Here is a 13,556-nt window from a genome sequence, read left to right as displayed (position 1 = left end):
ATCGATTTCAACGAGATTAAAAGCATTAATTGATTAGATTGATTATTGATTAAAATTAGAAGTATTTCAAATTATAAAAATTAAATGCTTTCTTAATATAAGACATTCTTAATTAGATACGCATCTAAATATAGAAGCTCTTAATAAACCTAACCTAATTTCTCCATGAGCTCCGCCTCATGTATTATGAGAAAGATGTGCCTGTCGAAATTAGGCTGAAATTCTAAATCATACTCTTGCATAAGCTTGTGAACTGTCATGTCTCTCCAAGTAACGTCAGTCTGTAAGAAAATGATTATTATGTTTGAAATTAATGTACAAATAGATAGATAGTGTTTTTTTTAAATAAAATTTCGTAATTGATATTACAGTAAATAAATATGTATGTATGGAAATGTAGATTGCACCTTCATTCATTCACACCCCTGTAGTGCTATAGAGGCAGTCCTATATGACTGGAAGACACCTGCGATGAGTCAACTAGTATTTATTATTGGCTTGACCTAAGAATGTTTTATCTCTAATATAGAAAGGCGCCGTTTGGTTCACCAAATATTATTTCTTTTAAGCGCTATGCTATACATTTTTTATTACTTTTAAATATAATTTTCACGGTTAATACACAGATGTAGAAATCTAGAAAATTCTCACCAATCCCTCTTTTGCTAGAAGTGACACGGAACTCGGTGATCTTACATTTTCATAGTGTTGTCCAGGAATCCTCATCAACATCACTAAAATAATTATATATAGTATAGCAGTTAAAAATATACTTCAAAGGACGGATCGTTTTAACATTACATATGGGCGTAAAAAACTATTTTGGTTCCATTTTCGAACAATCTTATAAGCATGCAAAAATTCCTAACAAACTAAAAATAGTTTTTATTTTAAGTATAAGTTTTTTTAACATACTGAAATCAATTAAGTAATCAAACAGTCTTTATTATTCACTAAGTTTAAAAACATTTCTAAACAGGTAAGCAAGAGAAGATTCAGGGGCTCTCTTATTTCTAAAAAAGCGAACTCTTCCAGAGATATATAGTATCGGTTTGAAAGTGCGATTAACACAGAATTCATGAAAATATGGTCTTACGTACAAGCCTTGTCTCTCCTGCGTTTGTCAGCGATCTCCTTGTTTACGATATCTATGGGCTTGATAGACATATTAGAGGCTTTCTTTTTGGCCACGTGGGCTCTTCCCGCTGCAGTCAGTTGCATCCCTCGACCCTTTGACGGCATTGAATCTATTTTCATTATAACAATATGGAAAAAAAATAATTGAAAAGTACATAATCGTTTCTCACTTACTCGTTTCTCATATACACGATTTTGAATACAACTATTACATAAACGAAACTAATTTTACCAAACAAAATTAATAAAACTGTAATAAGATTAACAACTTCCACTATCTATACTATATGATATTGTAATTAATATAGTCTGTGTTTTTTACTCAGCACTTTATCATAATTTTACTAAACAGAGCTGTTGCCCAGTCGCTATTACACGTGTATTTTTGCCGAAGATTGCGGGTTCAGAGCACACCACAACATAGACAACAGTGAAATATTAGTCTGTATTTTTTTTACTTTACGTAATCTTATAAAATCTATCTCATGCCTTCACTATAACCGCATTGAATTCATTCATTAGGACAGGAGGTCTTTGCTTAACACAATGAAAATTACAGGCCGTAATTATTATTTTTTATTAAGACAAAAAAATAACAAACCTTCTTCCTTCTTGAACACGACGTGTAGTATATTTTTCTTCATCGTATTATCGACGAAGTCTGAAGCATCCTTAACCCATTCCCTATACTTAGCTTCTTCATATTCCCTTATAAGCTTGGAGAACGCTTTGTATTGTAAGAAAGCGGTTTTCTTTTGCTCACAATCGTTAAGTTCAGGTACCTTTATTTATGAAATATAAGTTTGATGCTTAGATCAGAAAACTGAATTGTTATTACCTAGTTAAATTTAATATTTGAAATACTATATTTATAATTATGTTATTATTAGACGGTGTATTATGGAATGTTTATGTTACATTATTATTTGAAATAGGTATTCCGATAGTTTTAATGTATGTAAATAATACATATATTTTTCCAATTTTCATTGATGATCGTTTATCGCTACTTTCAATTATTACATTTCAAATGATTTTAATATTTAGCATTAGCATTAGCATTAGCAGCCTGTAAATGTCCCACTGCTGGGATAAAGGCCTCCCTTCCCTTTGAGGAGAAGGTTTGGAGCATATTCCACCACGCTGCTCCAATGCGGGTTGGCGGAATACACATGTGGCAGAATTTCGTTGAAATTAGACACATGCAGGTTTCCTTACGATGTTTTCCTTCACCGCCGAGCACGAGATGAATTATAAACACAAATTAAGCACATGAAATTTCAGTGGTGCCTGCCTGGGTTTGAACCCGAAATCATAGGTTAAGATGCACGCGTTCTAGCCACTGGGCCATCACCATTACCAGCTTGATATTTCTCCATTTTATCACAGTTAAACATAAAAAATTGTGAATGTATATACAATTTTAGACTTACTTTCTTGAACTTCATAATGGGTTGTTTCATCTTATTAAATAGAGCTCTTGCCCAGTAGATGGCGCCGGCGACTGGTGGATGATTTCGTAGTAAAGGTGGATTTTTACGAAAACGCTGGAGAAAAAAAGAAACAAAATTTCCTTATATTTACTTACTTAAAATTGTTAACAACCTTATATAGAAAAACACTTCAGAATTTCAATTAAGAATAGGCTTGCAGTACAGAAATTTAATTTTATTTCAATCGTCTTTTCAGTGTAAAATAGAAATTTGATCGCCATTTCTCTTTTCGTCCCGTTAAATTGATATAATTTTCAAACCACGCCTTATATATTGATGTGTATTAGGTATTCAACATGAGATACGGTGAATTTATCTTCTATAGCTGTTATCTCCTTAATGAACTGTCGCATGACGAGGTCGAATTTCGTAGCGAGTTGACGTCTTATAGCCTCCCTTGTGTCGAACTCTAGGAATTTAAGTAGGACATCCAGAGCTTCTTCGGAGGATCTAAATAAAAATACACCATTTAAAATACGCGATACTTGGAAATATTAAATTGAAATAATTATTTTTTCGTAATCTACTTTCAAATTTTGTTATTTATAAAAATAATGACCCATAAATAATACATGTCGAGGCGAAAAGTGAAAAAAATTCGGCGGCATGATTGCGATGCGTCCGCTCGATAATGATGATGAGAATCATAAACACAAACACGTCGAGTATTCCTCGTTGGAAAACAAATGCAACCTCATTAGTCAATACGAGTATTATGACCATTTTTATTTAATCAATAGAAACTTCATTAAAACATACAATATGATATATTGTAAACATATCATAATTATTGTTATCCAATGATTTAACAATCAATTACCTACTTATAAAGTAGTTTCAATTTTATATTCATTAATGTCTTACTGTTGATGTTGCCGTTGTTTGGTATAAAAAAAGTTTCACCTCCAAGAAATGAAAAAAAATAATTAATAATACGTTTTTTATCGCTAACACCAGACAACTAATCCCTAAAACGCGAGCAAGCTGCGGATGACCAATAGTATTATATTTTTCATCGACATTCATGTTTCTCGGGGAGTCAATTATATACATAGTTATTGAAATGATAAATATTACATCTTTAAAGTAGTAGATATAATAATTAAATGATACTGAATGTAATCCATTGCAACAAAACTTACCGTAAATTACCGAAGCTTTGATTTATATAATTTTTAGCTTCTTCTTCCAAATATTTAACTTCGTTCCAGAAGTCACCCATGATTACATCCCAGTTCTCTTTATTGTCAAACACGAATACGCTGAAGTCGATCGTACGTATTGGGTATACGAGCTTCTTGACCCTTTTCCGTACATCGTCAATTTGAGTTGGATCGCTTATTATAGATTTTAGTTCATTGCCAAAAATACGCTCAAAATCGATTAGTACCTATAATTGGTGAATAAAAAACAAAAATCTTTATTTGTAATCATAGAATCAACGATACAATATTGAAGTTTGTGGATATTATTCGATCAATGCTCGGTAACGCCAATAGCAAAATTAAATGTTTTAATCAGTTATGATAATGTGAATGTTTGAAAGTTGGTAGTGCCTTTATTAATTAAAAAATTGTATTTAAAGATTATTTTATAAATATTTCTTAAATATATTAAATATTTAATATAAATTTCTTAGAAAATATGATAGCCATTGTATAAAAACAATCTCAGATAATTTTGTAACATCAAGTTTCTGTCTCCGTAAACTCAATACCTTGCCTTTGGCAAGATATTCGATTCTATAAGATAATCCGCAGATAAGATTTCATCTACCAACTAATATAATTAAAAGTCATGACAATAAATATCAGTAAAACAGTATATTATTCTACATAAGATTAAATATAAGAGTTACGTTTATATTTAATTATATATTATATATGATTGATAAAAGCACCACCTAATGATTTTCCTGCTGGTTCAGTTGAATCTATCAAAACAATCCAAACCGGTTTTAGTTGAACATTTATCTTTATATTTAATAAATTATGCTTTAAAAGCGCTTGAATCTTTTTTATTTGCATAATACGCAATTACTCATTTACTCCTCATTAAGTGTTATGTCGCTTACTCGCCAGCAAGGAATACGCCGGAACTCCCAAAAAAAAACAGCAGTAACAGCTCTTTAGGAGCCATCACGGAATCGTTGCTCTTGTGAGAACCTACTTAAATAAACAATATTTTAAATTTGATTCTTGATGATTATTTACCTGCACAACGTCTCCCAGGTCTCTAGCAACGGTACCGATGTAGTCGGTGCGGGTGAATAGCAGCGGTTGATCGAACTCCCAGCGCGCTCCTTTACCGCTCAGTTCGATGTTACGTCTCGTTTCCTTATACAGGGTGTGCCACATTTCCATTATCTTTTGACCAGCTCGGGCGAGCGATAGAATCTCATCATTTTGTTTACTATAATCAATTACCTTTGTTATTATTATTTTATCGATATTTAATTATAAAACGTATCTGTTAGTGTAATTATTATTAAAAAAAATATATCGTTTTTTTTTTAAGAAGTAGATATACAGTAAACTCGGGATACTATTTTGACATAATAAAAAATATTGTAGGTAAACCTTACTCGAATAACTTGTGAACATTCAGGAATCGCTCTAGTTTATTACACAAAGCCCATGAAATTCTCCCAAGTAAGGGAATCATCGTTTCATCCGTACGATAACCCTTTGAAAGTACCCACATCATGTAGATGCTTTCAACTAATTCCGGCAGCATTTCTATTACTTGTTGGAGTGAAGAATCGTCTTCTATTACCTGAAGTACATATTTACTTATCTATATTAATTAATATTACAAAGTGGTAAACTTTGTTTTTTTTGTACGCAGGGGGTAATTTTCGGAAGTAATGATCCAGATCAGACTTTTTTTCCACGGGTGGAAAGCAACATTTTTCCACAGTGCTATAAGGTATACATTGTATTTATATTATATCTTTTTTTTAATAAATTACTACTGTGCCAAATTGGGGCTTAGTAGTTATATAGATATGTAACTACCTACCCCTCCCGGCTTCGCATAGATCGAAGAAAGGCTTACATACAACGTTTTATCGTTCATATAACTGTATTAATTCACTGGTCAACGTCATTTTAAACCAATTTATACAAAATCAATATCATATTTATAAGCCTTTAATTGTTTTTGAGTTTATCACTTTCAGATGGGCAGACGGACGAGGCCAGGCTGTGGCTGCTGGGTAAGATAAGGTAAGTGGCACTTTGTTTCATAATAGATATCTTTATTTAAAAAAAAACTCACAGTAAAAAAACGCATTAAAGTTGATAAAAACTTGAGGTTATCTCCAGCCAGATTATATTGCTCCATTAGTTTGTCTTTATAGTTCTGGAAACCCTGTAACAAGTAACAGACAATTTGTTATATGGTTTATTTTTTAGTCATAATAAATAATTATTGTATTATTAGAACTATGTCAATTGAATTTACCTCCAGATAAGTAGAAGATGCTTTCTTCAGAAGTGACAATATTTTGACTACCATCGGTTGTTTTAATTGTTCAACGAGAAGAGATATCTCAGCATCTCTCTCGCGCCAGTATTTGTATTCTGCCACTGGCCCCTCGCCTTCTCGTGTCTGGTTAATAACGGAAATTATGCCATATCGTATTATAAAGTTTTATAAATAAACTAAAAACTTGGGTTAAAAATTTTATAAGCTGTGCAGTGAAATTGGTAATATACCAATGATTTTATACAGAAAATTAAACTCATAAAACTAAATTATTTTAATGTCGAAATATATTTAAGAGTCTTTTTCTCTACAAGTTCTATCATTAAAAATACATTAAAGCAAAAATCCACCTTCCCCAAGCACGCTGATATCGTAGAATCGATATGAGATTGCCACATCATGACAGCCTCTTCTAGCTGAGTAGTCAGCTCGGGATCATTGAACTCCACGTGTCCAGGTGAACGTTCTTCCATCAGAGCTGGTATGTTTGGCATCGGCAGCTGGATTTCGCCTTCAATGTGCTCTATTGTCCTTGGATTTGAAAAATAATATATTTAAATAAGAATTAATAAAAAAGTAGTAAAGGCTGTAAATAGTAATGCTCAATATATCTGAAGCGTTGTAAATAGTTGTTTACTTTAAAACTTACTTAGTGTGCCACGCAACAAAAACAAAATACAATATAATATTATCACATAACCTATTCATATATTTTATTGCACGTTCTTGCAGCTGTGATGTCAGAAAAGTTACACGATTTCTTCCTGCACCAGATACGTCGGATATTGAAGTTGTCGATGTAACAAGTTCCGACACGCGACATTATAATGACATCGCATCTACACGGCGATGTTGTTACTGGCGTAATTGAATTACTAATACTTAATATCCTTTAATATTTACTAACATACTCGTATATAAGGGTAATTCTATTTTGTAAATGGAGTTATTTAAATATTAATTAATTTTTACATAAAAAGTGTGAAATATTTATAAAATAACAGTATAATTATTCATTCAAAAAACAGAAGATGTTTTTACTAACCACTGAAGCAAAATTTATAAATCTATCTATATGATTATTCATATATCGAATCATTTTTTTTCATTCTGTTTGTAAGAACTTCCAAAATTTACAACTGGTTCTGAAAGTAAGAACGCGAGAATAACCGGCGAAACACAATAGCAATATATACATATATATTTTACTTACCAACATTATTGTTTACATTTGTCGATATTACTAAACGGAGAGAGGTTATTTTTGTGTAACCTAATTTAAAATGTAATAACTACTGAACCTGATACCTAAACTTATAACTGAAGATGCAGCGCGTTTGGCAGACAACGTTTACAGATTGCTTAAATACAAATATAATAATTTATTGAGATCGGTGCCGGTGACGTAGCTTTATATTTAATATTTAATTTAGCATACAATCGAAGAACTTGAATAAGTCACAAAATATCCCCAAAACAATTTGTGACTTCCTAGGTTTCAATAATAATGTATTTGGAGCAAAAATCAGACTTAACTGCTAAATGCCAAACGGAAACGGAACACGAAGGCGAAGTGTAGTACAACTATTAAGATTATGTACATATAAATTACATACATAAACGCAATATAATTAACATTATATAAGGCATATAAATATATATTGAAAACAAATCATTTGATAACAAAAGAGAACTAAAATAAAGTATAGTTCAATGTTTTGAAATAAAATACTCCACCTCACCATTCCACTATTCCCACGAGATTTTTAATATCTGTTATAACTTCTGATGCGGTAGGTTTCTTTTCAGAATCATTCTTTTTGGTATCTGAAATTGGAGCATCCAAATCGGAGATGTCCTGAAAAGTGACAATAGCAATTTTATTAAAACATAATTTATTAAAAGCCACAAAAAAATATATTTCGGCAAAATAAACACGTTTTCTTGCCATAAAATAAAATAAAATTTAAAATTTTAATTAATTTCTAAATTTTAGTCCCGCAAAAACGCTGTCTGTCATTTTGGTGACGTCATATTGATAAAAACAACAGCTGCGTGTGTACGACTGGCACTCATTCAATGTTAACAGCTATATATATTTGGTGTTTTTTTGGGAAAATAATGAATTAAAATCGCTATCGTTGGTGTGTAATGTACAAATCCTAGCATTAAAAGTCCAGAAAAGTTGTTTCTCAAAGTGCCAAATAATAGTGAATAGTTGCCTATCTGACGCTACACCGTAGCGGCTCGTGTCACGTGATATACAGACTAAAATTATGACTTTTAATTTTAATATAATAAAATAATAATTTTTTTTATGACTCAAAATGAATGTTTCAGTATATTATACTGTAAGTATATTTAATTATATATATATATATATATATATATATTTTAATTTTTATCAAATTTCATAATTTATTTTTCACTACCGAAAATACTCTATACTTAATATTGCTGCTTGGCGGTAGAATATTTGATGATTGGGTCGTACCTACCCAGACAGGTTGTACAGTACGCTACCACCAATTATAATATTGTATTATGTTTATTTTATTACGATTTAACACAAACGTAAAGCATATGCTTCAATCAAGTTTTAATAATGGAATTTAGTTTTAGTAGCAAAGTATGTAATTTTTATGAAATCATACATTTTAGAAAAACAAGAACACAAGGAGTTATCGGATATAATTTTTCGTAACTTAAAAATTATATTCATACCATCAAATATTTTCTACGATAAGTCTTATAAAAGTCAAACTAAGAGGAATCTTAACCAAAGATTGTGGATTCAAACCTGGGCAAGCACCACTGATTTGCTTAATTTATATTCATAATCTATCTTGTGCAACGGTAAAAAGTTCCGTGAGAAAATGTTCATGAATCTGATGATTTTGTGCCATTTACTCGCATCCAACTCGCTTTAGACCAGCGAGGTAAACACTCCAATCTTTTTTATGAATCTTATAAAACATGAACATTTCTATAACTATAACGCTATATATAATATATAGAAAATATATTTATATTTACCTGTGTAATTATTGAAGATGTGGGTAGTGCAGATGTTAACTTTCTAGGAACCGTAGATGACTCGGAATGCATATTTTTAATCCTGCATAAGATATACACTTTTAACTTACATAAAGACTTATCAGCAATACTATGCAACTTAAAAAAAAAACACGAAAATATTTTGATATACTCGACTGTGAACAAATCTCAAAAAATACTTATTTTAACTTTTTTTAACACGTCAATCCTCTTATATAAATATTTTTAAAGTCGCCTTTTTTATTTAATTATTTATAGAATATCCAGACGATACAAATCTAATTAATGATATATAATATGTTTAAAAAATTACACATGTATATTGTGCATTTATAGTTGTAAGGAATACTACTACATTATACATAAATAATATTCCAGAACTTATAATTGCACCAATTGCGTTATATAGAGAAAAAAAATCTGAATGGTTAATTCAAATTAACTTACCGTCTCTCGGCGTTTTCTCCTCTGGCAACATTAGACATTCTTCGGTAGTCAGACGGCCGAAGGTAATTCACCTTTAAATAGATAACGTTACTGTTTTTGAAGGTACTTATTATTATACTACAAACATCAAAGAAACGAAATTCTTAATCGGATCTTTAAAAGTATCGTTTAAAAAAACGTTCTGTCACTAAACGATTGCTTACATAATATTGCCTTATTGTTTAGATAAGCGATAATTAATGGTAGTCATTTTACTATTCATTAAACGCTGTAAAAGCAATTTTATTTTACTTTCAAATTCGTATTGGCTAATAATGATGGAAAAATTAGTTTGTTAATAAATTATGAAAGTATGCTAAAGCTCGAGAAGTAGAATATAACATACTTCTGAAGTTGTATCCTCCATTTGATAATGTTGTCCTGCGTACGAGAGCTGACGAGAAAGTACCGTTGTGGACTGTGCCTCCGAACCCATAGAGACTATTTCACGGAACTGTTTCTCGAACAGTGCTATAAATGTCTGTAATCATTGTTAACACAATTAATTTCAAATAAACGAAATTGAGCGAGCGGCATTAGATCTAATGTATTATTAACCAACGACCCCGCAAACAAATCTGAATAAACAAAATTAAGTTTTCAAATGCTTATTTTTAACTCTTGTTCGGCGTATAATTAAGGCAGTGAGGAAATCTGTCCATGTTAATGAAATTCTGCCACATATTTGTCCACCGAACCGCAAAAAAGTGATGGGGTGGAATAAACACCAAACCTTTACTTCGAGGAGAGACCACTGGATACCTCCTTACCTCTGCCGAAAGGCCGTAAGTGGGACTTTTACGTAAATTTATGAGACTTAACACACTTTTACTCGCATAGATACAGTTACGAGTATAATTTTATTTTAATCGTTGGTTTTTTAACTAGTTAATATTTATATGCAAAATATACATCAAATAATAAGACCGTAAAACAATAAATTTACCTCTTTAAGTTGCAATCCTAAACTCATCAGAACTTTGCCGCTAGTTGATCCCACTAAAATATACTCTGGCATCTTTTGTTTAGTCATTTTAGGTGTTTCCGACAAAGGTATTTCATCCTGAGTCTGTCTAATGAAATAGATGTATCGCCGATTCCTATTAGTGACTTGAGGTGTGAACGCGCCAAACACTGGTACCAATTTAGGGTATTGGATTATACGTGGAACTGATCGCTGGATAAAGATTAAGACAAAAAAATATTTACATGTTTTATAGCCGAACAAACGAACTGTGTATGATTATGGTATTACATTAAATCTTGCAAATTTATATTATAAATTATCTGTATATGGAATGATATTATTTTAATTTAAAATTAATAAAAAATTCAGACTTCTATAAAAGTTTTGATACAAAGAGAAAATAAAATGTAGGTATATCTTAATTTTTACTTACAATGACTGTATAAAACTCCAAGGTCCCATCAATATCTGGGTCCAGATCTTCAGGAGCTAAAATACATTTTTATATATAAATTATTTTTAAAATTAAAAGCAAAAGTAGGAGGATAAAGAGATGAATATAGAGTAAAATAATTACGTGCTGGAAACGAGTATAAATCTTCAACGACCAGTGGAGATTCCTCTTCTTCCAAACGCAAGTCTATGGACGTCCGTACACCTTCCTCTATATCGAATACTTCAGTAACAGCTGCTGCTACTGTCTCTACTTCTTCATCTAAAAGTTTATTATATCGTTACATATTTCCATAATATAGTTTTAAAGTAAGACATATAGTATTAAAATGCACCTCACCATCATCTATGTCTCCTTCTGCAAGAAAAGTATGAAATCAATAATTAAAATCACTTTGTCTTGTGGAACAACATTAAGATAGTTTATTGTTTTTTCTAACGAATATGCTTATTTTCTTATTAATCATGTATAATATCTATGTCTAAAGTTCTATAAAGTTTATAACGTAGAGATTATATTATTTACAGCAATTATTAAACATTCTATTTTAAGACAGGCGGGGAAAACTAAATATTTATTTATTTAAATGCTTTATTGACCACCATAAAGTTAATGGGACAAAAGGCGGACTTAATGCCTGAAGGCATTCTCTGCCAGTCAACCTTGAGGTCAAACAGAAAAACCATGAAGGCGGTAATTAAAAATTAATTAACAATATATAACAATATATGCACATACTTATATAAAACTAAATAAAAAAACATATACATACATATCCATATAGTATCTACAAAATAAATATTGATATATAGGTACTGTCTATCGTAAAAACATATATATAATATAACAATAGTTAATTTAATAATAATAGTGCATAACAGAAATCATAAGAGCTAGGGGATTTCTGACAATATTTGCTCACGTAGACGAGTTTTAAAAGTAAATTTTGAGGTAGCTTTTCTAATATTTTCGGGTACTTTGTTCCACAATCGCACAACTTGAACGGAGTAGGAATTAGAGACGAAACCGGAAGTGTGATTAGGTACAGAAAGAAGGTAAGAATCCTTAGGACGTAAAATACTACGTACTACGTTAAATACTATTTAACGAATATTAAAAATATCTTTACCTTAATATTATACATAAAAGAGCAAAATTTCACTAAACAGAATCAAGTTTTCTCACGACGTTTACCTTCTCCATTGAGCCGAGATTAATTAAAAACACAAATGAATACAATGGCGCTCACAGCCAGGGGGGATATTCTACTAAGTTATGACGATTAATACTATTCACGATACTATTCGACCCAAGTTCGACTATTCTTACACTTAAAATTCTACAATTTTATAACGGTCACGATACATTTTCGATTCTATTCCGACCGACCAAACTGCAACTGGATTATTGTGTTAGTAGAGAAGGATTACGTTTCGATTTGATTACGATAAAATGAAATTCTGTTATGTAATAGAATTGGCTTCCAGGTTTGAAAAATTGTTATAAAAATAGGTAATATAAATTTATCAAGAGAGTGCCATTCCGTAATTCACACTGCACTATTTAGCTTTAACGTTTGCCATGAAAACTTTTCCTTACCTCTGATACTTTTCGTACTTTTCAAGCTTTTCATACTCTTCATACTTTTCATACTTTTCATGCTCTTCATACTTTTCATACTCTTCATACTTTTAGCTCTCTTGTCTTCTTCCATCGCCTCTTCAGGTTCAGCTTCTACTACAGGCTCAGCTTTACCTTTTTTACCTTTTTTGCCTTTCTTTGTTGCTGGCGGAGGTGGCGGAGGAGGAATTATCCCTGTGACCACATCATGACATCATTGTATTTTATATATTTTGTAGGTATAAAATATTTATGTAATGACCAAAACATGCTTAAGAAAAATATAATAGATTTTCACAGTTTAAATAAACTGTGAAAATATATCCGAACATTAAGATTATACAAAAACAGGAGGAAACAAATTATTTTCTTGAAATAAATTCAATTATTTAACAAAAGCATCACTTACGCCATTCCGTAAACTCCTTGTCCTCATGAATTAACTTATCAACAATTATCTTAGATATGTAGAATGTGCGTTTATCAAGCGACAATTCGTTTGGCTTGAGCGGAGCCGTTATAAAAGTCGCAAGCTTTTGCTTTGCGTCTCCTTCGTCTAGTAGATTGTAGAAGAGTTCCTCATCGTCTATACCTATGTACGAAAGAATGCGTTCCTTAAACCATTGAACTCTAGGATCATTCTTAAAGTCGAGTTCCAAATCTAGTCCTTCTGCGAGAGATTGTCTGTCGGAATCATTGGATTTCGTTTCATCTTCCGCCATTTTATACAGGAGCTAAAGAAATTCTGTGAATATGTTTCATAATTATTACTATTGTGACTTTAAGTCGTTTGAACTAATGAACAGATGTAAGATCCAAAAATATATGTGATGTTTAACTAAATCAAATATTT

General features: G+C 31.1%; 1 protein-coding gene across 1 annotated transcript in view; it reads right to left on the bottom strand.

Moving 5' to 3' along the window:
- LOC125070640 (dynein axonemal heavy chain 10) overlaps positions 1 to 13,425 on the bottom strand; it is a 59,459-nt gene extending 46,034 nt beyond the window's left edge. Inside the window, exons 1-21 of the mRNA XM_047680588.1 lie at positions 13,113 to 13,425; positions 12,683 to 12,898; positions 11,207 to 11,344; positions 11,063 to 11,118; positions 10,609 to 10,839; positions 10,009 to 10,143; positions 9,624 to 9,694; positions 9,156 to 9,237; positions 7,862 to 7,977; positions 6,470 to 6,650; positions 6,096 to 6,242; positions 5,910 to 6,002; positions 5,332 to 5,405; positions 4,844 to 5,042; positions 3,773 to 4,020; positions 2,936 to 3,080; positions 2,571 to 2,684; positions 1,739 to 1,919; positions 1,101 to 1,247; positions 652 to 734; positions 155 to 281 (exon numbers count right to left, since the gene is read on the bottom strand). Coding sequence (XP_047536544.1) covers positions 155 to 281; positions 652 to 734; positions 1,101 to 1,247; positions 1,739 to 1,919; positions 2,571 to 2,684; positions 2,936 to 3,080; positions 3,773 to 4,020; positions 4,844 to 5,042; positions 5,332 to 5,405; positions 5,910 to 6,002; positions 6,096 to 6,242; positions 6,470 to 6,650; positions 7,862 to 7,977; positions 9,156 to 9,237; positions 9,624 to 9,694; positions 10,009 to 10,143; positions 10,609 to 10,839; positions 11,063 to 11,118; positions 11,207 to 11,344; positions 12,683 to 12,898; positions 13,113 to 13,425 — 3,097 coding nt within the window. The remainder of the gene's footprint in view (positions 1 to 154; positions 282 to 651; positions 735 to 1,100; positions 1,248 to 1,738; positions 1,920 to 2,570; positions 2,685 to 2,935; positions 3,081 to 3,772; positions 4,021 to 4,843; positions 5,043 to 5,331; positions 5,406 to 5,909; positions 6,003 to 6,095; positions 6,243 to 6,469; positions 6,651 to 7,861; positions 7,978 to 9,155; positions 9,238 to 9,623; positions 9,695 to 10,008; positions 10,144 to 10,608; positions 10,840 to 11,062; positions 11,119 to 11,206; positions 11,345 to 12,682; positions 12,899 to 13,112) is intronic.
- Between the last annotated feature and the right edge of the window lie 131 nt (positions 13,426 to 13,556).

This window comes from Vanessa atalanta, chromosome 17, assembly GCF_905147765.1.
Source record: "Vanessa atalanta chromosome 17, ilVanAtal1.2, whole genome shotgun sequence".
NCBI lineage: Eukaryota > Metazoa > Arthropoda > Insecta > Lepidoptera > Nymphalidae > Vanessa > Vanessa atalanta.
The sequence above is the reverse complement of the archived record's forward strand: the minus strand, read 5'-3'. Positions and strand labels throughout refer to the sequence as shown.